Here is a 27,646-nt window from a genome sequence, read left to right as displayed (position 1 = left end):
CGCAAAACAGTGAGTTGTAGAGGATGGGACCACATCATGTGTGGTTCTCTGATAACAAACATACCAGAAGGTATATGGTAGGCTCTCAATCAACGTTAGCAAAAATCAACTCTCTGCCACTTAGAGTTCTCAGTTTGAGAATTTCCATTTCCCTATAAAATTCTCCATATTTTCTTATTTCTTTGAACATAATATCAATGATTATTTTAAATGTGTGTCTGATCAATGTATTATCTGCTTTTCCTGTGGGTCTGTTTCTAGTTCTGGTTTTTGTCTTGGCTTTCTTTAACCCTGGTTGTTTTTAATTGCGTGCTGAACATTACATGTGAAAAATTGGAGCACGAATCTGACCCTCTGGAGGAAGTGACCTTCCACCAGAGGGACAGATTTATTTTTGCTTCTGGCGGGTGGGTAGGCTGGAGATGCTGACAATCCCTTATCTCCCTCATTCAGCTGGTATTGAAATGATTCAGACCAGAGCTCTAGCCCCTCCGAGGGCTGGTTTACTTTTTGGGTTACCTCTTACTCCTCAGCAATGGCCTTTCAGGCCTGCAGTGTTGGCCAGGGTCCTTCCAACTTGGCAGGTCTTGACTCGAATTTTTGTTTCCAGCTCTATGAATCTGACCACAGCTCTGCTCAGACCTTGAGCCAAACTTCCATCCAAACAACCTAGACTATCATCTTCAGGAAGAGAGCTCCATGAGCTCTCACTAATACAAGGAACCTAAGGCTTGCCCACCCGTCCTGCTTTGTAAGGTCTTCCCTCCCACCCTGCAGGAGGAATGGGAGCCCAGAGACCTGATTCTAGTTCATAGCCAGCAGCTAGTCCTATGACTCCTAGGCTTGACCTTTCAAGTGCCCTTATCCTTACATGTAAAATGCACCCCAATCAAAATCTTTGAATTTCTTCCTGCATTAAAAGTTTTGCACTCTCTAACCTTTCTAATGTAAGGACAATCCCAAGCTATACATTCTTCTTTGACTGATTACAATTTTCCACTCTCATAAGACCATTGTAACAAATAGGCTTAAACTACAACAGTGTGGATTTAGATTTGCAAACAAAGTTGTTCAATTTCTGGAACTGTACCCTTTCCTACTGAAGATCCTTATTACTTATTGCCCTGCTTACAAAGTCTGGCAAAGTTGACGAGGACCCAATGACTGCTAAGACTGAAAGTGAAAGAGAAAAGCCCAGCCCCAAGGAAGAGAGTCACTGCAGGGCATCACTATGCCTAATGGCACACAATACATAATCATGAGGGGAACAGGCCTGAGTCAAAGCCAAGGACTTAAATTGTTCTTTTTTTAAAAATGGATGCTGACTGTGTTGGCAAGAGGCAAAGTCAGAGGAGAATCAAACAGACTTCGGCCTTTGGCTTTCAGAAGCTAGAACAGCATGCTTTCCTCAGTGCAGAATATACAAACGTTCTGTTTTCATGACAGACAAGAGGACCAGTGGTTGAAAATAATGGCAGGCTGAAACAAAGTCCTACTTTCATAAACACAGAGATGACCTAATGGAGCCTCTTCATTATGCACAGAACGTTGTCCTGCACAAACCTGACAACTCTGGCCCAAGTTCCACATGGCCCAGCCCTATGTAATCCCCAACCTCTACCCCCACCCCGCCCTGCCAACTGATCACAGCACTCCTGGCCTGTATCTCCTCTCTATGGGACACAGGTGTCTCCTGGGCAGTGTCTCCCCTTCCTTGCGGTATCTGCACCCATCATAAAGTGAAGGAGTTATCACTGGGCTTCTTGATGCCTCAGTAACACACTGACTACTAGCAAACGGACTCTATATTGGTCCTTACTTTTTCCAAGAGACCATGTGTGTGGTGGAAAAGGAGCAGCCAAAGCTGTGTCTGGGTCCTGGCCCTGCCACTATCTAACAATGCTCATTCAGGCATTGAAAATGTACTGAGACACCACTACAAGTCAGACACTCGGCTGGGCATCAAGAATAGAAATGTGACCAGAACACATGAGGTGCCTGCCATTACAAAGTTAAAATCCAAAAAAACACCTCAGTTTCCCCATCTGCTAAATGAAGGTGCTGGACAAGTATCTCTGAGGCTCCTTTTGATTTTAAAGTGCTACAGTTGTACAACTGGAGTTACAGCTCTTTTTGGCAACACGTAGCTGTGTGGTGTGGATTGGCACAGCTTTTCTGGGCCTCAGGTCTCACGTCTATCCATAAACAGGTGAAATCTTAAAATGTCCATTACCTTATGCAACCACAGTGGAAGGTTCTCAGAATTGTCCTGCAAGGGTTGCTTCTGCTGAACAGCAGCCCAACAGTAAGAATCCACGAAGGCAGCCTGACGCCAGGAGAAAGAGCTTGGGGAAAAACAGCTTATCTGTGTACCTAAGAAACAAAAACAGATTGTTCCACATGAATGAAAGCGCAGTGTCTGGACCCTTCCTGCCCCAGCCTCCGCTGCCTCCTTGCCTCGGGTCTGAAGTGTTAGCTACATCAGGGAGCACTACCACAGGGGCGAGGACAGAACCGAACCCAAAAGCTCAAGTCCGTAGGAAAGCTGAGTATTTGAGAGTCATGGCCAACACTGGTCATGACAGCAGATTGAGCTGAGTTGGGGAGAAACCCTTGAAAGAAGTGAAACCACCATAATAAGAAAGAGTGAGCAGGAAAAAAAAAAAGAGCCAAAATGTACACAGGAAACATGCATAGAATTCATTCCCCTTGAGGTGAGGACTGAGAAAAGGAAGGGGGATTATAGGAGAGCCAATGCAGACATTAACACTTGGAAAAAGGGGCCTTTCAGAACAAAGAAACAAAGAGCTTTTAGCCCGCGGGAGAGAAGGCTGATGGAAACTTGGTAATACTTGGCTGGATGACAAATCAGCAGTTTTCCATCTCCTGTAACAAAAAAGGCACAGGCTGAAGCTGCAGCCCAACAGGTTTACATCTGAAAGGCAGATGCTCCAGACAGCAAACCTCCAGACAGGGAGACGGGCGCTGGATGGGGAATCAGGAGAGCTGGGTCCTGCTGGAGGTTCTGCCGTTAACTGGTGCTTCTGGGAGCTCAGAACTGTTTTCTCCTCTGCAAACTGAGGACTACATCATTCTGCCAATGCTACCACTACTGACTACCGGGAATACTCTTCGTGCTCCCAAGTGTCTATGTGCTCCTGACTCACACAGGCCATGTGGGAAAGTGGCTAACACTTCAGGGGTGCAGGGTTGAGGCTGTGTGCCCCTCTGCAGCGGGCAGAACACCCTGGCACTGAGCCTCTCCTGGCAGCCCCTAGCCCAGCCCTGCTTCCCTGTCCCATCAAGCATGCACAGGAGCCTGTGTGTGTCACAGGCACAGGGTCCAGCCGCAGAGGCCAGGAGCAGGCACCTCTCTTCCACATCCTGTGCAGCATGAGGGAGTGCCAAACGCTTGGGCTCCGAAGTTAGCTGTACTAACACCAAGCTCTGCCACTCCTAGCTAGGTGGGCTCAGGCCACCGCACCTTCCAAAGCCCGGGAGCTCCCAAAGGGCGATGACGCTAATGTCTACATTCTTAGTACTATGCCTGGTTCCCAGTAGTTGCTTAATAGGCAGTACATTCTTCTATATGAAGTAACTTGTAATAGTATATTCTGTTACAGGTTTAAAGACCAGGGGCATGCCCACCATTTTCTCTTCCCTTCCTACAGAGGGGGGACAGGGACGGTAGAAAGACCCTGGACTGGATTTCCCTAGTCGCTGGGACATAAAAAGTCTCAATGGGTCACTTTCACCTAGGGAGGGGATGCCCTTTATACTTGTGACAGGAGAGGGCAGTGATGGAGATGCTGTCCAGAGAGTAGATTCTTGGGTCATGGTGGGGACAACAGGCAAGGCCCTGAGCACTCTCTCTTCCTTATCCGGAGCCTGTACGTCCACAGGCATTGAGAAGGGACTTCTCAGAAGAGTCCTTGGAGGAGATCATTGTGAAAAATCACGTGCCATTCGAGTGTATCCTATAATAGCCTAAGTTCTTGCCTACTAAGCATGGTTTAAATAGAATTTGGGGGGTAGGTAAGGTGTGCAAAGGTCCCTTCCCACTCTCTTGTCCTGTTGCACTTGAGTTCTTAACATTTTATAAAAATAGAGCAGTCAGGACAGCACAGGACTGTGGGTCTAAAGTCACACTGCTCTCCCACCAGCAAGACCTTATCAAATGCATCCTCTGTGGTCCCACCCACCAAGACTTACCAAGCATGATGGCAGAGACCCAAGAGGGACAGGCAGGCTCAGGTTATAGATGTACGGTTTCTGGAAAGTTGCTTGCTTGGCAACATCTGTCCAAATACTTTTTCATGAAAATGGACAATGTTTTTAGGATTTCATGGGAACCTGAGCATGCAGCCAACATGTAGTGACATTCTTTCTGTAGGAAGAGGTGCTTCAAGTTCTGTCTAGGGACTTCAGGGACCTCCCCCAGGGCAGTGGTGGAGCATAAATAACTAAACTATTTATACCAAAGCTTTTGCAAAACAGCAAGAAAGGAAATATAACTGAGTCTAGAGAGACAGAAATGGAGGATGTGCTGCGGTCACAAGTAAACGTTTTTTCATCTGGAATGAAAGGTCAGAGCAAAAGACAGTGGACAACCAATATTCATGGGACATCAAGCAGCTCTTAAATCATTACCTCATTTAAGCCTCACAACTGGGTTGAGAGAAGGAAAGCAGGAAAAGGGAGGGAGAGGGAGGAAGAAAGAGGGAGAGAGAGAAAGAGAAAAAGATGGACAGGTAGAGATAAAGAGATCCATGTTATCTTCATTTTACCATGGAGGAACCAAAAACTCAAAGTAGTTCAGTTATCCCCAACTCAAGCTAGGAAATGGCAGCATCAGGATTTGAATCTGCATCCAACTCTCGTTCTCTTAAAACACCTTGCACTGGCCCAGTCACTCCAGCAAGGCCAGGCTGGAAGAGGTCCCAGGAGCCAGGGCTCTGTCAGAGTTGGGTGGTTTGAACAAGCAGTCCCTCCAAGTGACTAGAATAGGCAGAGATTCCAGGGAAGGGTCAAAGACAAATCTGGGGAAACAGATTAAACCCTAGGTACTGGGTATTCCCAGACCCAAAATGGGAAACAAAGGAAGTCAAGAGCCAGGCAGGGGTAGAAACCAAATGGGGAGTGAAGAATAGAACTAAAGGAAGGGGCAAAGCAAGTGGGTGCAGAGGGACCAGAATGTGCTGGGTGCTGCAGCCCTACACCCTCATCCAGGATGTGACAGCTCATCATGGCTTAAAGGTACCCATGCCGGGATGCTCAGCTGTTGCCCTGGGGCTAGGATGCTTGGGTCCTGGTCCATCCTGATTCATCTCCAAATGTACTCCCACATTAGAAGGTGAACAGGTGTTTTATATATTTTCCTAGTAATTTTCCCATAAGGAAAGCTTCCAGTTTTTCCCTATATTATTCATCCTAAAGCTCAGCTCTGATCTTAACACTTCCTTGGTTTGACATTTTTCACAGGTCCTCCAATGCACAAAGTATAAATCCAAACTAATGCTCCAATTCAACCCAATTATTGCTGTGGTTTGCACAGGCCTGATTCATTCCTAAATCTGTACCTTTCCTCACCCTATTCCCTCAGCCCAGGGGCCCTCTCTCCAGTACTTGTTTGTTAGGTCAACGCTCCTCTGTGTCTACCTGCATGGCCCATCTTTCAAAACCCACCTCAGATGGTCACCTTCCCCGTGAAGCTTCTTCCCCAGTGAGCTCCCAGAGCCCTTGAAAGCCATCAGAAACATGCAGGTGCACCTTCAGCCATTCTGTATAAACATGCAGGTATGTCTTATCTCCTCTCCTAAGATCTCAACCCTTGGTCAGTAGGGTAGACCAAGTCAGTCAGTCTCTCTCTCTCTTTCTCTCAACTTCACACAGCACACTGTATCAAATAAGTAACACCTGCCTGGTGCTTTAAATATATCAAAGTACTATCATAAATACTGTCTTAAAGTTCAAGTATCCCTGTAAGAAATCACTGCCCCGTTTGATAGCTGAGAAAACAGTCCCCAGACCTGCAGCGATCCTCGGGCCCGAGTCCCACACTCGGCCTGCTCCACTCAGCTGCTTGGTGTCTGAATGCACACTCTGATTCGTAGTCAGGAGGTCTCATGAGATAGGCACTGCCCCTCACAGCTGTACAGAAATCAAGAAATGAGTTTCAGGTTTATACTGGGAACAACAGAGAATACCACTTTCCCCGGCTGAGAGCGTAGGCAGAGCTGTGGGCTTTACATTTGCGTGTCTGGTCAGATATAATGAAAGACCACATGGAGGAAACCTGTGTTCATAGGCACTGTGGAAGCAGCTACAACAGCTGCTTGTAGGTAACCCAAACACAGACATCCTCCCTGCCCCCTCCTCCTGGCCTCAGCCTGGGGCCCACGGAGCCCAGGGCAGGGGTCACACTTTCTCCCTGAGTGGCAGCCCAGGGGGCCCTTGGTGCAGCTTAGACCTGTAGCTGTGGCTGTTGCAGAAGCAGCTGGTGGAGAAGCAGAGGACAACACGGCCTGAGGGTGCACAGACCAGGGAGCAGAAGCCTGTCCAGTGGTCCCTCAAAGGCACCAACACAGCTTGTGCCATGTCCTCTGTTCCCAGTCCAACCTCACGAAGAGGGACTTTGGCCTAGTTTGCTATTGTCCCTCTCTCTTTAACAAGTTTTCTTTCATGCTTACACACTATATACTGTGAGTTCTGAGTGAGACCCTGTGCCCTCTGTCAGACATCTACCCTCTCTCCCAGGGTGCTGTGTGGCAATATTTCCTGTGTTTGCTTCTGCATTTAAATGCTACATGCAACTGTGAGGTGACACAGGAATCAGGCCTCCTCAGGAGTCAGGAAAACTCATTCAAACCACAAATTTAACAAAAACGAGAACAGGAATAGTAAGATCCAGTTAACTGGCTGAGAGAACTTTAGCGGGATTTTTAAGTGGAAGAGATTTGAAGCTGAATGACACATTGGATAGACTGTAAAAGGCAAGCCTAGGGAATTAGCCCTTGCTGGGGACTATGGCCCTCATTTTAAAGATGAGATCATGTAGGTAGGAGGTTGTAGTGCTGGTATATCACTCTAGGTCTCCATCTTCACCTTCCAAGTAAGAAAGAGGAGGCAAAAAGCACAGGTTATTGATGAAGGTTGCATCATAGATGGTTGAATGAGAAAGAAGAAGACAGGAGAGTTTCTTTGAAGGGAACAGCAAATCCTGGGGTTGCTATTCTGAGGTACAAAGTGAAAATAGAGTATAATAATGATCGTATCAATTATAATCATTACCATATGCACAGCATTTTAAAAGTTCATAAAATATTTTTATTTTGCAAAACAAACATTTAGTTTAAATTCAAATTAATGTAAATTATGCACACATACAATTCACACACAATATTTGCACACATATATGGTAACTAGACAGATTATACTACAACCTATTGATATAAAGCACTGAACCTGAAAGTTCTGCCTTAAGGTGGCCAAAAAATTAATTAACTTTAATAAACTCTCAAGTTTGATGAGCATAATCACATAAAGAGGATCATGAATGTATAGAATAGAGAGAAGGAGATGGGTAGTGGTCAAATCTTAAAAAATAAACACAGAACAACAATAAGCACTCACATGGATGAAACAGGTCTCAATCTGTTTAAAGTAACTTTGACCCCAACATAATAACACCAAATGACCCAAAGGATCTGCCGCAGAGAATTCTATCTTGCCAAATACTCAAAGCTCCCAACTACCATAAAATACAGTAAAATTCTAAGAACCCCAAAATAACTTTTCGTACTTAAAAAGAGCCAAGGAATCCCTTCCTATTTACTAGATGGGATGCTGCCTGATTCATGAATCATTCAATAAAATCAATTAAATCTTTAAACTTAAACAAAAAGAAGCCAAATTCCTCCCCTTTCACCTCTTCATCAGACTTCCACCCAGATTTATTTCTAGCTTCAAACACAAGCAAATAAATACATTCTGGAAGTCCCAAACTGTCTATCACTGCCTTCATTTTTGCAGGAACTGACCCCAAGGCAGAGGAGTTTTAAACTGGAACAAAAATACAAGTACTCTCTGTAGGCCAAACAAAACAAGACAAAACAAAACTGAATTGCAATGATAGTTCTTTTTTCCTTTAAACCAAGCTGATTCACCAGGTCTCTTGCCCACGGCTAAGCCTGGCTTTTAAAGAGAACCCAGACAGAGCTAACATCTGCTCCTTTGCTAAGACGGACATAATCAGATGTAAACTTGTAAAGAAGTTCCAAGACGTCCCCAGACACTTCACTATCCACTCACATTGTACAGAGCAATACACAACTGCTTGGCATTTCAAAATTAATGTTTTCCCCTTCTGGGTCTAACACATTGGATAAGGGCCCCTCAGTGCACAATGCTCTCACTAAGCGGGGGCAATAGAAGCTTATCCTACAGACCACACGGTCCAGGATGTGTGACCACTGGGCCACACGCCACAGGGAGCACACAACCAAGGTGGCGAGCCTCAGATGGAACCTACAACCTACAAGGTCTCCTTTAATTTAATCGAGAATGAGGACATAAACAATATAATATTACATAGCTTGCTAAGTGTAAGAGGAGAAAATAAAAAGGAAGCTGGACTGAGACGACAGCTCCAAGGAACCATGAAGACAGACTATACTCAGAGGCGACTGGAGAACTAAGTAGCGGTTTGATGGGTTTCTTTCCTGTGGGGTGGACCCAGTCCCTTAGCACACCCAGAAGTCTACACCACATAAAAGAAGAACTTGGATAAATCCAATGTGAAACCTAACAGTTGTCCAGTGAATAAAAATTTCACAACCTGAGTCCAGGGGGAGAAAGGCACGTAAAACCTCAATAGTCTAGTAAACATGCAAAAAAAAAAAAAAAATTGATGTATCTAAATATTATCTTATTTAAAAAATTTGTTCTCTGAGATTAACTAACTCAAACACACGGAAAATTATAGAAAATAACATAACAGATACCTTGGAGTTCAAAGTAATATTGACATTTTGCTGTAGTTACCTCATCTCTTTTTTAGACATGTTATTTGGAAGTTTTTCCAGACCCACAAAAATATTACAAGAATATTACAATTATATTCAGCCATCAAAAAGAAGGAAATCCTGCCATTTGTGTCCACATGGATGGACCATGAGGGCATTATGATAAGTGAAATAGGGCAGACAGAGAAAAACGAGTATTGTATGATCTCACTAACATGTTTTAACTAATAAAACAGAACTCATAGAAACAGAGGACAGATCAGTGGTTGCCAGCGGTGGGAGGTAGAGGGTGGGGGAAATGAGTGAAGGTGGTCAAAAGTCACAAACTGCCAGCTCTGGAAAAGAAAATGTCATGGGGGTGTAATGTGCATGCAGCATGGTGACTCTAAGTTAGCAACACTGGATTGTGTATTTGAAAGCAGTTAAGAGAGCAGTTCTTAAAAGTTCTCATTACACATACAAATTATACCTATGTCATATGATGGGTGTTAACTAGAGTTATTGTGGTGATCATCTCATAATAAATAAATACATCAAATCATTATGTTGTATACCTTAAATTTATACAATGTTATATGGCAATTATATTTCAGTAAAACTGAAAGAAAAAAATAAAATTTTGAAATCTGTATAATATAGTTATTAAAAAGACTATTTCTTATTTTTAAGTATATGTTATTGATTATGCTATTACGGTTGTCCCATTTTTTTCTCCGCGCTATCCCCTTCTGTCCCCCTCTCCCTCCACCATCCCCCCTCCTTAGTTCGTGTCTGTGTGTTGTACATGTAAGTTCTTTGGCCTCTCCATTTCCCATACTGCCCCCCCCCACCGTCTATTTTGTGCCTACCAATTATGCTTCTTATCCCTGGACCTTTCCCCCTATTCTCTCTTTTCCCCCTCCCCACTGATAACCCTCCAAGTGATCTCTATTTTAGTGATTCTATTCCTGTTCAAGTTCTTTGCTTAGTTTGTTTTTGTTGGTTTTTTTTTTAGGTTCAGTTGTTGATAGTTTGAGTTTGTTGTCATTTTACTGCTCATAGTTTTGATCTTCTATTTCAGTGAAATCCCATCCACTCTGGAATTTAGATTCAACCACTATCAACATTATACCACATGTGTATACTTTCTCTACATATATGTGCATGTAATGTTAGGTTGGCCAAAAAGTCCATTTAGTTTTCTCTGTAAAATAAAAGACACACTTTTCATTTTCACCAATGACTTTATCAATTTGAATATTTTGAGTATGTCAGCTACCTCCCACGTGGTATAACATTGATTGTTTTCTACTAATGTCTCAATTTGATCACTATCAACTTCAACTGGTCTACCCAACAATGGAGTATCGTCCGGCAAGAAATCTCCAACACGAAATTTCGCAGACCACTTTTGACACATTTGATCAGTCACAGCACCTTTTCCATACACTGCACAAATGTTTTTCTGTGTTTCAATGGTATTTTTACCTTTCTTGAAATAACAAAGCATAAAATGCTGAAAATGTTGCATATTTTCTTCCATCTTCAATATTAAAATGGCTACACAAAAATTCACCAATTTTGGTAATTATTTAAAAAAATGCACACTGATAGGCCAGCTGTCACAATACAATCTAACAAAAATTGTTTAGAATGAAGTTAAAGGCAACTAAGTGCTACTAGAGCCATCTTATGGGAAAAAAAGAGATGAAGTTTTTGGCTAACCCAATATATATATTCGTTTTTTCCCCTGAACCACTTGAGAGTTAAGTTGCAGAGATCATGACCCTTTACTCTCAGGAGTGTGTATCTTCTAAGAACAAGACTTTCTCTTATATAACCCAATGCAATTACAAAATTAGAAAAAAATCTGATCCAATACTGTAATCTGTATTCAGAGTTCCCAAACTATATTTTGAAGCAACTTTTTTCTTTGCCTCTAATCAGGATTTGATCTTGCACCATCCTTGACATTTAGCTGTCATGTCACCTTATCCTGGTAGGATTCCACAGCCTTCCTCTGTCATTCTCCGTGGGCCCCAGTTTGATGTTTGTCTGATTGTTTCTCTACGCTCCATCCAGGTTCTGCATTACTGCAGAAATTCCACGGAAGGGGCTGGGTCCTCTACAGGACATCCTGGAGCTACCTATCACCACGACTGGTGATGTCACCTATGAATGATCACTTGGGTAAGGTGCTGTCTGCCAGGTCTCTGCTGTAACAGGTGCCTTTTCCCTGTAGCGTAAGTGGTCTATGGGGAGACCCAGAGACTCAGTACATATTCTGTTCCCTAACAAACTCTCACTCAGGAGGAAATCAAATACTTCAAGTGTGGTTGTAAAATGAACATTTTCCAACTTTATCCTTCCCTCTACATCAGCTGGCATTTTACTATAAAGAGGAACTTCCCTTTCCCTGCATTTATTTGTTTTTTAGTATCAACAGGGGCTCTGCAGTCTCTTATTTTTCAATATTTTACAATCCATTATTGTTGTGCACCCTGATGCTCATGTTGTTTCAGTCAAACTAGCTCCTGTGTCCTTCTGACATGTCCCCCTTGTCCACACTTCTGGCACAAGATGTTCTGGGAACCCTCAGTTCCTTTTAGTGGGTAATAAAATTTTAAAACCAAGATGCTAGATGCACTTACTACTGCTAGGGATGGCACTGCTTCTAGATGCTCTCAGCAGACAGCTAGGAAATCGATGTGTGCGTGTCTGTGTTTATACTGAAACTTCCTATTCCAATCCAGCACCACTGGTTTCTTCCTTGCTGTCCACCATTCCATGTTTGTATCTTCCTTCTTTCATAGCGAGAGCCCAACTTGTATCAACATAGTTACTCATTTGCTCAATCTTAAAATTCACGATATAATTTCAGAATTTTTAAAGCAAAGGTATCTCTTGGTTCTCATTTTAACAGGTTTACCCTGGCTTCTTCTCGGAGTAAACACCAAATGGCAGATGACTCCGGGGCTGCAGAACGGTGTATGCAGAATGACGTATGGCCCAGGGGCCTGGAATGGGAGGCTGCAGTGGCTTCTGTGCATGATCTGGCCTGCGGCGTGGGGCCAAAGCGAGGCTGGGGCTGGGTGGGGTCGAGGCCGCACAGCGGGTGGAGGCAAGGTTGAAATGAGGAGTGGATACCCTTCACCAGGCTGGGCTCCCTAGTCTAGGACATGAAGGTCAAGTCCCTGGAGGAGATCTATCTCTTCTGCTTGGCTGACTAGGAATCTGAGATCATTGGCTTTTTCCTGGGGCCATCCCCCAAGGATGAGGTTTTGAAGTTTATGCCAGTGCAAAAGCAGACACATGCTGGTTCGAGGCATTTATCCCCACTGCGGGCTACAATGGACACGTTGGCCTGAGTGTTAAGTGCCCCAAGGAAGTAGCCACTGCCATCCATGGGGCCATCCTCCTGGCCAAGCTCTCTACTGTCCCTGTGCTGTGAGGCTACCAGGGGAACAAGATCGGCAAGCCCCACGCTGGCCCTTGCAAGGTGACTGGCCACTGTGGCTCTGTGCTGGTGGCTTCGTCCCCGCCCCAGGGGCACTGGCTTCGTCTCAGCCCCTGTGCCCAAGAAGTCACTAAAATGGCTGGTATCGACAACTGCTACAGCTGGGCCAGGGGCTGCACTGCCACCCTGGCAACTTTGCCAAGGCCACCTTTGATGTCTCCAAGACCTACAGCTATCTCACCCCTGCCCATGGAAAGAGACTGTGCTCACCAAGTCTCCCTATTAGGAATTCACTGACCATCTTGTGAAGACTTGCCCCGGAGTGTCTGTGCAGAGGACCCAGGGCAAATGATTTTATACCAGAAAAATAAGTAAAGTGAATTAAGCCTGCTTAAAAACAATAAAATAAAAACCGTATTTTGCTGTGTATAATGCTCTCCTGTGTATACTGTGTGCCCATGCTTTTGGGTCAAACTTTCAGGAGAAAAATCTTCTGTTTTAATTTTTAAATTCAATTATTTATTTATTTATTTATTTATATTTAGAAACAAAACTGATTATTGTATTCCAGGTATTATTTTGCATTTGGAATTGTTATTGCTTTCTAGAGTTACACTGTTGATGTAAAAGCATAAATAAAAGAATTAAAAACATTTCTATAGATAGAGAATTAGTACTACCCATGTATAATGCTCATCCTTATTTTTCCCCTCAAAAATCTGGGCAAAAAAGTGCACATTATACATGGCAAAATATGGTAAAAGGTTTACACTGGATGTTACATCAATAACTGGCCATTCAGGGTCAAGAACAGAAGCAGAGACCAGTTAGGAATCTACTGCAATTATCCAAGTGAGAGATAGTGTGGAGAAATAGTCACAGCACATGTCTGCTTGAAATCTCCTTCTACTACCTCTAGGTCTGAGCCTAGTCCAGGCCAAAGATTTTGGTTCCATGAAATAAAGATGAATGCAAAAGGTAGAAGGAAAATCAACACAAACATCTCTGCTATAATGCTATTTCTGTGTTAAAAAAAGTAGTGTTTTGCAAAATCACTAAAGTTATCAGAACTTACGGAGCATATAGGATTGGCGTAGATCACTCAAAATCTCTGCAGATTTTGTACGTAGGACACAAACCAAACAGCAACAATCCCAATAAAAACACACTAGTGGGCTAAAGGAGTGTGATAATGAAGGGGCTGCTGCTGCTGTGTTACGTACATAAAACAAAATGCACAAAGACCAGAGAGCACTTCTGAAACAAGGTACATGACCAAATGGAACCCAGAAGAGAGTTTGGGGTGACCGGGCATTGTGTGCATGCCACACTCCTCTGCAGCTTGCGTCCTCCGGGCCCTCTAACTTGGTGGCACAAATAACTTACATGCTGGAAAAAAAGGCATATGAGCCAATGTGACTCCCACACTGTAAATACACAAGTATTCCCCTATGTACTTACCACATGCATGCCTCAAATAAGCTACTTCCTATCACAGAATCACCTACTGAAGGAGAACACATGTCATTTACTAATACTATGATTAGGTAGGAATTAGATGCTCTCCTTCAGTCCAATTTAAAAAACAAAAAACAAAACAAAACTGTGAACTAGTCATCATATTTAGTCCTTTTGGTCAGATGAGTTAATAGAGGATCAGAGAGACGGAGTAACTTCCCAAGTCAGAGAGGTAACACTTGGTATAGCTGCGACACAATCCCACCCGTGTGGCCCCACTCTTTCCCGGATGTGAGGACACCCTGGGGGTGAGTGACCAGGGCATGGAAGCAGGATGGAGCAGAGAAGGGCAAGCACTGTGGAATGCAAGGCCAGTCAGCAACCCAGGAAGCAGCAGGAGAGGGCCAGCTTTTCCTGCTCCATCTCCCCAGAAGCCTGGTCCTGAGCTCCAGGCCCAAAGTTCAGTTTCATAAAGCGTCACCAAAAACTACAGAGCCCGTAAGAGAAGCCCCACGGGGTCACTGGCTGGTGTGTGAAGGCCTAACCCAGACCTGGTGCTACTTTGCATGGAGGGAGACAGATTGTCGGCAGGTAGACGGGATTGCAGGTATGGAGTTCACCCAGCAGGGGTGGAGGCTGAGCCCATGGAAGGAAAGGGCCTGATGAAATAAACCACATCATCAAAAATGACACAGCAGGAATATGACAAGTGAGATCCAGGAAGTGAGTCCTCGTGGCAACCCCAGATGGGTCTCACTTTCACTAGAGGAAATGCGGTCCTGGTTTTTGCATTTTAAGAAGGCAGTGGGAAAAATGGGCACCATCCCAAAATGAATATGAAAATCGGATGCTGCCCCACCAAAGGGGGAGGGGGACAGCTTAAGATAAAAGTTAAAGGAATAGATCATTTAATGTCAGGGGGCAACTTAATAAACATGTTTAATAAACACATTTAAATATAAAATACTTAGAAAAAATTACTGTCTAGCTGGTCTTCACTGACACAGAGACCTAACTTGTATGAAAAAATATAAAGGTCCAGTTATATATGGGGAAGGAATTTTAGCCTAAAAGGAAAAGAAATTAGGCAAATCTATAAAAAGAGGTTCTGGAATTTTTATTCCTGAACACTGTTTTAAAAAGATCCCATTATAACCAATAAGCACTGGGTTTTCTCTTTTATTTACTAACAAGCTACTTAACTTCTTTGAATCTACTTTTTTCATTTGCAAAACTTTGTAGAATTCCTATGAGAGTTAAAAGAAATGTAGGCCACAGTGTCAGCACATAGCAACAATTCAGTAAGTGGTAGCTATTATTTTTATTTCTATGTGTCAAGCACCATGAGAAGCATTGGAAATACAAAAATATAGGGTTCCTTTGTCATATCCTGTATTATTTTCTTAGTGCACTTATAGTTATTTCAATTTCACCTGCACTTCCTGGTTTACTTGTTTTATTTTCTGCAACTCTTGAACATACAGAGGGTCTTGGATAACTAGGATCTTAAATTTAATGGGGCCACAGCATGAAACTAGACCCATCTTTGTTAAGTCCTTTTGCATCGTCTCTCCCTCAAAGATGCCTTTTATGGACAAAAAAAAAAAGGGGATGCATTCTAAACGTCACAAATTCAGGGGAGGCCTGTGCTGTGGACCTCATGAACTCAGAGACTGCAGGTAATCACGTAAGATGGCCTGAACATAATTCCTAACTAAAGGCCAGTCATGGTAGGTAGTCATGACATAGGCTGGTATCCTCCTTGACAAAGATCGATCTTCATCTGAATTGAGCTTATCTGTAGTCTTTTTGCATCTAAGATAACAAGCTTTTGAAATGTCAGAATAATTTTCTTCCCCAGATCCCAAAGGCACAGTCCCCCACTGGAGCAGCCCTCCACAGGACCCCTCACTGATTTCTTAGTCTCCAAATGCTATCTCTGTGCTGTAAATATCAATCATTAACTATCCTGTACCCACCAATTTAAATGAACTATGCATCTCTCTTTTTTACTTTTTATTCAATCCCTGAGATTTTGTGCTTTGTTTTCTTCCACCTCCCTAGTCTATCACCAATGGATTTCATGTAACCCCGCCCTCCCATACGTCTCCTCCTCTGATTCTAACGTATAAAATAGCTGTAAAACTGCCATTCTTGGGAGCATTTTCTCAACCTGTTGAGATTTTGCTTCCCAATCGTCTGTTTGGCTCAAATAAACTCTTGTAAGACTTTTTCTTAGGCTGGATGTTTTTTCTTCGACACTTTTAACAGCTAGCTTTTGCAGTTCCTGCAACAAAGAAACCGTCTTGTGTAGGAGGAGGCCTTCAGCATCTAAATTCGGTACTGAGTCAATGACTAACAACTCCAATAAAATGAAAAGAACTTAAAGTGACTGTTACCATTATTTAGACGGGTCATGCAAATACGGAGACATTCTAAATAGACCATCAGGGCTTCACATGACAGATGCAAAAACTCAAAAAAAGAAAAGAGGCATCCAAGTTCATCAGAACTGGGTATTTAAAGACACAGGGCCTCTGTGACAGGAGCATACCACAGGGACTCAAGGACCCCTGTCCTCCTCAAAGACTCTGTTTTTTCATCTCTATTATGGTGCGACAAAGTGCAGATGTCCTCCCCAACGCACTCAGAACGCAATGGTGTTGAACTCAGCTCTGGAAGCATTCACTGGGCACCTCCCACGTACATGGCACCACGGGGGAGACAGGGGATTCAAAGAGAAAGAAGGCAAGGTCCTTGTCCTCTGAGAGCTTACAGTCCAGTGGGGGACAAGAAAAGAACCACTAATATTAATGGACAAAAAACTAACCTGGGGGAAAGGCTGAGCTGTGGTGAATGTTCATATTCAAAGGGAGGAAAGAAGCCAGGATAGGGAAACAGAACAACTAAAGGCTTGGAGTCTCTGGAGTACGCAGCTCTTCATGAAGGGGAGCCATCTCTGTGCTGTAAATATCCATCATTAACTATCCTGTACCCACCAATGTAACATGACAGGAAAATATTGTCTGCTTTGTGCCTGGAACACAGAGTTCAGCTGGGGATCAGATAAAGGCCATCTTGGGAAGACAGGCAGGGAAGTCCAGACTGGAGTCTATGATGATGGCGAGGGGAGCCTGGCAGGGTGGGGTGGGGGTGCTGTGTTTTCATGTCCTCAGGTCTGTAACCCTTGCACCCCTGGTCCTGATGACCCACTGAGGCTGCAGTGGGGAAGTGGGGACGGGGCTGGCCATGACTCTAACAGAGCACCCTCTCCAGGGTGGGTGTTGAATAGGCAGAGCACAGAGGGTTTTCAGGGCAGTGAAAATACTCTGTATGATACCATAATGATGGATGCATATTGTCTATGCATTTGTCCAAACCCACAGACTATATGACTCTGGTGGGGGATGTTGATAATAGAAAAGGCTGTGCATGGGTGGAGGCAGGGAGTAAAAGGTAAATCTCTGTACCTTCACCTCAGTTTTGCTGTGAACCTAACACTGCTGTATTACACACACACACACACACACACACACACACACACACACACACACACACAGTAGCAGAGTAGCAGGGCATTAGGAACAACTGCCTAAATGGGGAAGTGAGAGGCAACATTTCCCTCATGACATCACCCCCTCCAGCTGAATACCTCCAGGGCCGGGGGCAGCCCCCCTCCCCCGCAGAGTTGTGGCTTTTCACAACTCCTCAGCAGACAGGGCTTCCTGCTCTGCCAGGTGATGAGAACCAACTGCTAGGCCCACCGAGAACCAGGCTTCCACACTGGACCTGGCCCCGGCCCCTACCTGCCAGGCATGGCCTTCTTCCTCACCACCCCCTATGCCAGGCCAAGCTTTGAAGGTGACCACGAAGCCCCAGAGCAGAGCTGCTGAATGCATCCAGCTCAGGTCCTTTCCAAATCAGCTCTAACATCCTGGGACAAACGGGAAGCACCAGGTATTCCCACAGAGCTCTGAGCAACGGCTGCTGATAAACTCTTATCGAATACTTGCCCCATGCAAAGTACCATGGTGGAGTCCAAGATACACACGACAGTCCTGTCCTCAAAGTGTACAGAGTTCATAAGCCTGAAATTAACAGCAATAGCTCTTACCTGGTCTCTCCACGTTTCTAATCTATTCTCACAAAGAATCTGGGGTGAGGTAAAAATGCCTATCTGATTATGCCACTTACAGCTAAAAGCCTTCTGATTGCTCTGGATAAATTCTAATATTCAAATCCCAGAGGGCTCACCATGATTAAAACCCTGCCCATCTTTCTAATCTCTCTGTAACACTCACTCTTCCCCCTGCTCAACAGGTCCCAGTACCACTGATCCTTTCCTATTTTTCCGGAAAACCATGCCCCAGGCTTCACGGATGCTGATGGATAAATGGGTCCAAGTGCTGCTTCCTTCTCCAGTGCCCCCGACTCGGCAAGCCCCCCTGCCATGGTGCTTGTTCCAAAGCACTTATCGCAGCCAGAACTCTGTAACTGTGGGATGCCAACCTCCCTGCCAGGCTGCAAGCTCCCAGGACCATGTCTGCCTTCTTCCCTGACAGGATCTAGTGCACAGCACAGTGCTCGATGAACAAGCATTAAATGAATGAGGACATAAATGAATGAGACAAAAAGTGAACAAGAGTTTGCTGTAAGGCGGGGCATGAACCATACTGCTCGAACCAGCAGGGTACTGGAATGCATCTAATAACTAATTTTAGTGCAAGGTCCTTACGTTACAAGGGGTGAAACTGATTCTAACGTGAGATGCCTTCTGGTCGGTCACAGACGCTCCACACAGCTGTTCCACACTGTTAACAAGTGTCATTACAGTGTTCCTACAGTTCTTGGAAGTACATCATTTTCCTGGTATTCACTTCAATGTGTGCAACAAAGAAAACACACTAATAACATAAAGGCTTAGAGTGTTTATAGAGACTTAAAAGGAATGAAGCCTTAAGAAGAGGAATGTCAAAACCATCAACCCTTGTATGCTCCTCCCTCTAAGGGACACTGGACAAAGGAAGGGGGGCAAGTCACAGTTACCATCACCCAGACTCATCCCGGCTGAGCCTCCAGGTGCCCATCTGCGTGGCTCCTGAATGTGAGTGAGCACCAGCGAGAAGCCTGGGCCTCTGTCACTGCTTGGCTGGCTGCTCCCAATGTTGCAAAGTACCTTCAGCTCAGAGAAGCTTAAAGCACACTAGTTTCAGAGTCAACCAGTATGTGTTGACTACAAGCCATGTGTTAAGTCTTCTCCCATGTATTATCAGACTTAATAGGTACCACTGCCTGCTTTGCAAAAGAAAACTTACTGCTGTCAGAGAAGAGAGGTGAATCTCAGCAAGCAAGGGTACAGCTGAGTAAGACCTTTTCTCTCTCTGAAAAGTAACCTCTCCACACATGGGCAACAGTGCTTTTTGTAAACTCTGAGAACCCTTACATTCGATCGTGAAATGTGAAGTAGATGTTAACATTAGAAAAGATTTTTTTTAAAAGACATCTTTACATTTCCCAATAAATGAAATTTGCTAGTTTTGTTGGTTGACTACATTTAAACAGAAAACAGAGGGCTTAGAGTGAAACAACATTTTTTAACCTTTAGTTTGGGAAAAAAAAAGATATAGTTAAGATGTACTTGGAGAGGGGTAGATTTCATACGCCAATGATAACCAGCGAAGACCTGTCTCTCTAAGATTAAACACCCCAGGCCAAAGGCCACGGCCAGAAGCCTGGAGAGAGCGGGGAGTCCCTGGAACACTGCCAGTGTTCCTGCAAGAGCCCAGAGCGATGTCATGTGAGATCCCAGTGCAAAAGAGAACTATAAACTGAAACAGTGAGATGCCATTTCCATCATAAGAATGGCAAATCGGAAACTGAGACTGCTGACAGCTGTGTGCACTGGTCTTCTGGACAGCACTGAGAACTGCCTTTTAAATCTGAAATTTTAGAGGGTGCACACCTTTGACCCTCTCACTGTAAACTCCTCCCTCAAGGTTGACCCCAGAGCGGTGGTTCTGAAAGTGTGGCCTGGAACCTGAGACTCTCTTTTAGGAGGTTCATGACCTTAAACTTATTTTCACAGTAATACTAGGTTGTTATGTGCCTTCTTATTCTTATTCGCTCATTAGTGTATACAGTAGAGTTTCCAGAGGCTACTGACATGGGCTATTGCCACATAATTAATGAGAAGCAAATAGGAGAATGCAGTGGTCTTCTATTAAACCAGACGTTAAGGAGAGTTGTAAAATTGAAAAACAAAGCCACTCTTCTTACTAAGTCTTATTTTCGATGTTATTTTTTTTCATAAAAATATATATGTTAACATGTAATGGGCTTATTTTAAATTAATGAAAAATAAATATTTCTCAGTTTTAATTTCTGATACGATAAATACCTATAGATACAGCCCATAAACAAAAGTTCTTTGGAATTCACAATGAAATGTAAGAATATAAAGTGATCCTGACACCAAAACGTTTGAGACCCACTACATTTTGAATGAGGAAGCATGTCCAAGGGTGTCTACAGGACCACTGTTTGTAGTAAAAAACAAAAAAGTGGAATAAACCTACATGTCCCTTAATAGAATGGTTAAATTTTCCATCGTCATACTATGAAAAATTATGCCACATCTAAATAAAATGAGGCAGATTTACACAAACTGATGTGAAAATATCTCCAGGACATACTACAGATAAATAAACAAATGGCACATTTTTAATACACGGCATAATACTTGTTAAAAATTTCATAATGGTAAAATGCTAATAAAATCAATTTTTCCTTAAGAACATAGAGTAATACAGGTAAAAGGAAACAGACAAAAACAGTAATAGTAGTTACCTCTGGGGAAGACACCAAGGTTGGGGGTGTGTCAAAAAAAAAATAAAGCAGGGCTCTCATTTCTTCTTAGTGTCTGAACTTTACCTCAAAGACACAGCTATGCAGACATCTGGCAAATAAAGTATCTGGAAAACCCTGTTTGCTGCTCTCAGTAACCACACGGCACACAGCTGTGCCTGCCTCAGTCTACTTGGGTCCAGCACCCACAAACTGCCTCCCCTTCTCCACTCTGTCCAGACCCTCATGGCCTCAGTTAGGGGGGTGGGAAGAAGGCAATCCAAGGATGCAATCTGCACAGGAAGTGGTGTTTGCACGGTTTTTTAAAAAACAATGTTACTAATCCAAACCTAGCTTCTGCAAAGGTTCTGAGACATAAGACTATGTTCACTTTTTGCTGGGGATGGGAATTGCATCTGTTTCAAAATAATGAATTATTTTCCACAGCCTCATTTTCTTTTCTTCCTTTGTTCTTGAGGTGGTGCCATGGGGTGGCAAAAAAGGGAGTAGTAAATAATTAAATATGGATCTTGTAATTCACTGGGTCTTTTAAAGTAAGGGGACAGCATGCACAGAAACCGAACACATGCTATTTGGGTAAGTTCTGGTATATTTTTAAAACTGATCTCACCATTACTGAATGTTTGCTTACTTTGTCAATTCATGTTCTTTGCTCTATTAATCATATCTTATAGATAATATAACCCTTGGACTCCAAAATGCTAACATCCTACTGACACCCCTGATAATTCTTTTCCTTTACACCCTCTATCGAATGTGTACTATCTATCAAGTTTCCTGCTGGAAGCTATGGACAGAGCCGTCATCCCCACAGAGGACAGATGGTCCCTGTCCCCCATGAAAGTACAGTCTGGAGGAGAGAGAGTATTCAACAAATAATACAAATAATTACCTAATTGCTACTTGTAGTGTTAGGAAGTGAAGTTACAGTGTGCTCCAAGGACACATCAGGAAATCCACTGAGTGTTGCAATTTTACCCCTTAAAGGGGGGAGCACATCAAAATGCCTCTGGCAATCTGAGAGTCACAATTAGAAGGAATTAGAGGTGGAGGGTGTACAAGGCAGCATTTTTTACCTACTTCCTTGAAATAAGAACTCAGGAATGCAAACTGCTGGAAGATGATTTTATCCTTCTGCGAAGTAACACTGCTCTCTTCTCTTTTCCTTTCAACATTGGAAGGAGGGAACATTGACAAAGATTTATGCACACACAACCTTCATGTGTAACAGTAGAAATTTTGAAACAACCTAAATGTACATCACTAGGAAAGTGCTTAGATGAGTTATGATAAGAATATACTAGGCTATGGAATATGCTGCCTGTCTATTGAAAAATAGTGAGGTATACCTGGCCCTGTGGGTTAGTTGGTTGGAGCGCTGTCCCATACACCAGAAGGTTGTGGGTTCAATCCCTAGTCGGGGCACATATGGAAGGCAACCAATCGATGTTTTTCTCTCACATTGATATTTCTCTCTCCCTCTCCCTTTTTCTCTCTCTCTCAAATCAATAAATATATCCTCGGGTAAGGATTTAAAAAAACAGTGAGGTAACACATGTACTGACACAGAATGCTGCCCAAAACATAGCGAGAAAAAGCAAACCACAGTGGTATGACTCAGTTTGTTTTAAAAAATGTGTATGCATGTTATATTAATGCAGCAAAGGGAACTTCAAGGCAGTCCACGTGTCTACATGGGTCACCTCCAGCACATGGTGAAGGAGGTTTATGACTCCTTTAGCATGAAAATATATTTAGTACCATATATTTGTACAATATATTTAGGTACCATTTGCACAATAAAGACAACAAAAACGGCAACAAAGAAAAGCAAATTCACAGTGGTGGCTTCTCTGGACACCAGGTGTCCTTCTGGAAGGGGTCAGAGGCTCTCTGGGCTCTTTCGTTTTAAGTATGAACTGAAGATGTGCTGTTACAAGATCTGTCCCCTGAGGACCTAAATATTAGCCCATTCTTATAGACGCCCTAAAAAGAATCAACCAATTTTACCACCTAGTACAAGCTGAAAAGAAGCCTAACTTATTCCCAAAGATATGCCTAAATTCAACCAGCACAGAGCAGATGCCTTAAGCCACTCAGCTGTTGACTAAGGTGGAGAAAATACAGGGCCACTGAAAGCAAATGGTATCAGAAGCAGCTGCTTCTGTCCTTTGGCTCTCTGGGGCTGGCCCAGTGCCTGCCTCTAATGACAGCAGCAGAGCACAGCTAACCCAAAGGGGCCAGATCCCTCTGTCCAGAACTGTGGCTGCCCACTGGGAGGGCAGCAGGAAGAAAAAGCTCCATGGAGATCAGACTCCCTTTCCCACGGGTGCACTGGCTGCCTCCACTGCTCATCTGGTCCAGCCGGCCAGGCTCAGGACAAGAAGCCGCCTGGCAGAAGACATGGGGCACTTCTTTCCCAGGGTCTCCTAACTCAGCAGGTTAGAGCACCAGAGAATCAAAGCAGCACCTGAGAAGGCCCTGCACAATCCTAAGCCGAGTGCATTACAAACCTTGTCAAAAGTCCCCAAGAACATGAACCCCATTCAAAGTCTGGTCTACTGAAAGCACACCTAGGGAATATGTTTCTTCAGTAGTTTAGATAAATTCTGCTAGAATTTCAGAGCTGGAAGGCCACGCAGTCCAATTACGCTTGTATTCTCCACAGAGCTGTCACTGAGTTATTTCCTAAATGTTGCCCTTCCTCCCTCCCAGGGTGAAATATGTTGCACCTCCACAGGCATCTGGGGACAGCTAGGTTAGAAACGAGGGTTTTCCTGGGGCAGAGGACGGTATTCCTACAGCTGCACACTGGGCCTGTGTGAGCTGCTGCAGGGAGCAAGGGGCGGAAGCTCTGTGGAGCAGACTCCGCCGGCAGCCGCCATGCTTGCACCCAGCACAGCCCAAAGGGCAGTCTGCTGCTCTGCCTGTCGGTCTCCATGGCCTGGGCAGGTTCTGTCCCTTTTTTCAGAAAGGGACCCAGTGCATTGAACTAGTGAGAAAATGGGCCAAAAACTAAGGAGAAGCTTTTAACATGACACACAGATTGTTCTGTCATATGGGGACATTCTTTCTAACCTTCAGCAGCCCCCTTGCTGCATTGGCCAGCTTCTAGGGGTCAGCAGAAATGAAGTATGTTGTAGGTGAGGCAGCCACGGGGACAGGCTATAATACAATGCTCAAAGTATGACAATGAATGAGTATCAGGCACAGGCACCAGAGAGGCAGGGAGCACTTCTCATGAGAGGGAAGATGAGCCATGTTTAAGGTGTGCAGACCTATTGCACACTCCCGAAGCCAGGGCTCATTGGCCAAGGTCGTGGGCGAAAGTGCCTGCTCCATTTCAATTATTCCTCTCTCTTGGTGTTGTTCTCCTTTATTGCTTTGTTTCTGTATAAAAACTGAATTTGCACAAAACAAAACGTTCCATGACGTGACCCCATTGTACTAACTCCAGGTATTAACTTAGGTACCTCTTTTCTCCTCTTCAGAGTCTTTCTTCTGGCTTTACCTAATGTGCACTCAATCTGATAGGCCTTTCCTGGTCCTGATGGCTTCATCCCACATGTCTGTCTTCCCCTTGGAGGTCCTGACACTTTTGGGAAGGCATGGGAATCTGCTCGACAGCTCTTCAGCCAAGTCTCCGCCAACCTTCACCTGCCTGGTGCTCAAAGCTCTACCCTGTCTTGTCACTGAATCACACACAACCAAATGAGGCTACCTGCCAGCATGTCTGTTCCAGTGCTCAGGGGGGTGGTAAGTTCCCACAGGGCAGGGAGAGAGGACTGTGCCTCACATTCCTTTCATGTCCTCCTCAAACCCAGCATTGCTATGCACACAGCATGTGGTCATGTCTTTGCTGCATAAACCCATTCCTAATGCCAGCTAAATGCCTCTCAGACAACACATCCATTTGGAGGTGTCCACAGCTTTACTGGAGCAGGTACCTCAGATGTCCCTCTAATATGTGGCCAGAGCTGAAGTTTGACCATGGATAGTAACCAACTCTTCCCTCCTGGCAACTGGTGCCCTAGACTGTTGCTCCTCCGTGCCAGGGACCATGCCTCATTTACGCCTGAGTCCTCGGTGCCCAGCACTGGGTCCAGCCCTGGCTGGTATATTCATGAAACAGTTGCTGAATGGAAAGACTATCTCGTCGGTGGTTTTCTTTTGTGCTGGAAGCCTCAACACCTGCCCATCTGGAAAGTGGAAGGAAACCCCAGGGCTATGCCTACCCAGAGATAAGGAAAACTGAACACTTATTTTTCCACAATGATGGCAACTTCCTGAGAAGTTGAACAACTTAGTGCCATAGATCACAAAATCAGACTCATCATAACCCTTTTCTAACCAACTCTTCTCTCAATGTATTATTTCCATCAACACCATTTCCCACTCACCCTGGCCTGCAGCCTTTCCAAAACTGAGCAGCGTCTGCCCTTCACAGCCTACTAAAAATGAGTACCCAAGTGCTGACTGATGCTCCTCTGTCTCTCAGAAATCACCCTTTCCCATCCTTTCCCTTCCACTCTTGGCCCCCGCGGATGCACAAGACCTCAACGGATGCTCCATCTTCCAGCATCCAGCCTCCTTAACTCCGCTCTCCCCTCCCTCACAGACCCCACATGCTACTGGCAGACTATTATTAAGTGCTGTTTTCAACCAGTCCATCCTTTGATCAAATAAGAATTTCATACTTTCAAACCACCAAGTCTGTACTCCTCTGAGCTAAGTGACCCAGGCCCACACTCATTCTATCTCGGGAACACTGACTATTCCTCTTGCCTCAGTTAGAACCACCACTGTGTCTCTGCTTCCAGGAACACGGATCATTTTTTGCCATCTCAAAATCTTGGCAAGGTCTCACTTCTGCTTATCCCAAATTCCACCCACATTCCAAGGCTCAGGGTCAGCCCAACCTATCACAGAGGTCCAGCTCCACCAGCCTCTCCCCCTGTCCCCCCACAGAACTATCTGTAGCTGTCTGTCATACACTGCCCTCCTGATGGCTCAAAAACACTCTCTCCTGTGCTGAAAGCCAGAAGAACTGAGGAGTAGACTATACCCTTTTCAGCCATGTCATCCTGCCCAAACCACCAGACTTTAGAATCTCCCAGAACTGTTATGATGAAGTGAGAATTTACATGAAGGGGACTCATTCATTTCACATCCATAATGAGAACGTGCAGGCAGAGGATGTTGATATCTATTACCTGCCAACTACAGGTATTTCCTATCATTCAGAATCCTGCAGCGCTAAAGTTTCAATAAATATCAACTAAAATAAGATAACAAAGGGAGAACATACCTACTTTTCATGGAGCACCTGTCTCCATATCCAATGTTTAGCCACTCAGAACTTCTCTGGCACAAAATTGTGGGTGATGACAGAAATGTGTATAGAGGAAGAGAAGGCAGACAGTTGTTTTGGACAAATCTGGTGGCCGGTCATAAGAGTGGAACCTAAACACTAAGCCACAGTCGGGATCAGTGGGGCGCAGGAAACACAACTGAGGAGTAGGGATGCGAGCAGGGTGCACAGAAGTACAAATGAAGCACGTGGACAGAGGAAAACTGGAGCTACCTTTCTTCCCAACATTCCTGCCCATATAAGCATTGAGCACTGCCAGGGGCACAGGGTAAAATCACTTCTCCGGAGACACAGGCACCGCCCAGGATGCCGACGCAGCCCTGGGTGTTTTCTCTCCCTGGCCCGCCACACCCCTCCCGCTCACGACCTTACCGATCGAGATTTCCTGCGCGTAGGCCAGCGAGATGAGCAGCAGAGGCATTCCCACCGCGATGTACGTGACCATCTTATCCACGGCCAGCTCTAGTCGCAATCCCTTGAACTTGGGCTCCGAGGGCTCCTTCAGCAAGAAGTCCGAGAACACGTACTCGGTGGCCAGGTGGGCGATGGCCATGGCTGCGGCGCGCCGCGCTCAGCCGTCGATCCCCAGAGGACAGGCCCAGGAACTGTCAGGGTTGGGAGGGCTGTGCGGCGCCTTCACCCCGTCACTGGCAGGGTCCCTGGCTTTCGCTTTTCCTTTGCTGGCTTCTCAGTTGCTCTCACATCCTACCAGCCTTTGTGTCTCTGTGCGCCGGGGTGCCAGCGACTTCGCAGCGCCGCTGCTGCCTCTGCTGGGCGCTCAGGCTCTCGCGCTCGCTTCTAGGACTCCGGCCGGCGCAGACCCGCCCCCGCACGCTCCGCCGGCGCAGGTGCCCACAACGTGCGCGCCACCGGGCCTCGGCCCTCTCTCGGACAAGGGAGGCGAGAGAATCAAGCTAGGAACAGGGCTTTTTCCTTTCGTCTAGCCCCTCCGCTCCGCCCAGCCGCCGAAGTTTCCTCAAGGCCAACCGGCGCTTTCAGCCCGCTCGGTCGCACTTTCCCGGAACTAGGAGAGAGACCGAGGACGCAGGGGTGTGTTTCCGGAAACCGCGATGACGCGGGGCGTCATCCCGCGACCCCGGCATCTGCATCCCCAAAGGGATCTTCCCAACCGGAGACTTGCCTCAGTATGATTATTTTTCACGCCCCTCCCGTCCTCATCCTCCCACTTCCTAGCACCGGGAACTTGAAAACATTTCTGAAAGCAACCCGTTACCCGGTGGTTCCCTTTTACGCCCCACCCCCAACATTTCCACATGGTGAATCAGGTTAAAAGGAGCTGCGAATGCTTCAAAGAGATACGGGTACCACAGAAGCCAATCGCATGGTGCAGACTGAGCAAGTGTGGGAAGAGGGAGCTCCGGACCCTTCCAGGAGTTCTGAGAAACAGGGAGGTGGGGAGGGGAGTTGAAAGGGATGGGGGTGGGAGGAGAGTCAACAGTGTTGGACCCTGAGTGTGACTGGGTCTCAGGCCTC

The 27,646-nt window shown here is 45.1% G+C and overlaps 1 protein-coding gene and 1 pseudogene across 1 annotated transcript in view; one reads left to right on the top strand and one right to left on the bottom strand.

Moving 5' to 3' along the window:
- PANX1 (pannexin 1) overlaps nucleotides 1–26,780 on the bottom strand; it is a 41,934-nt gene extending 15,154 nt beyond the window's left edge. The window contains exons 1-2 of the mRNA XM_054592540.1: nucleotides 26,525–26,780; nucleotides 2,234–2,373 (exon numbers count right to left, since the gene is read on the bottom strand). Coding sequence (XP_054448515.1) covers nucleotides 2,234–2,373; nucleotides 26,525–26,705 — 321 coding nt within the window. The 5' untranslated portion in view covers nucleotides 26,706–26,780. The remainder of the gene's footprint in view (nucleotides 1–2,233; nucleotides 2,374–26,524) is intronic.
- On the top strand, nucleotides 11,960–12,811 carry LOC129085999 (40S ribosomal protein S2-like; annotated as a pseudogene).
- Nucleotides 26,781–27,646: the final 866 nt, after the last annotated feature.

The sequence above is a fragment of the Pteronotus mesoamericanus genome, unplaced genomic scaffold (genome assembly GCF_021234165.1).
Source record: "Pteronotus mesoamericanus isolate MK-2021 breed Mesoamerican mustached bat unplaced genomic scaffold, CSHL_Meso_final scaffold_36, whole genome shotgun sequence".
NCBI classification, from domain to species: Eukaryota; Metazoa; Chordata; class Mammalia; order Chiroptera; family Mormoopidae; genus Pteronotus; species Pteronotus mesoamericanus.
This window is presented reverse-complemented; position numbering and strand designations above follow the sequence as displayed.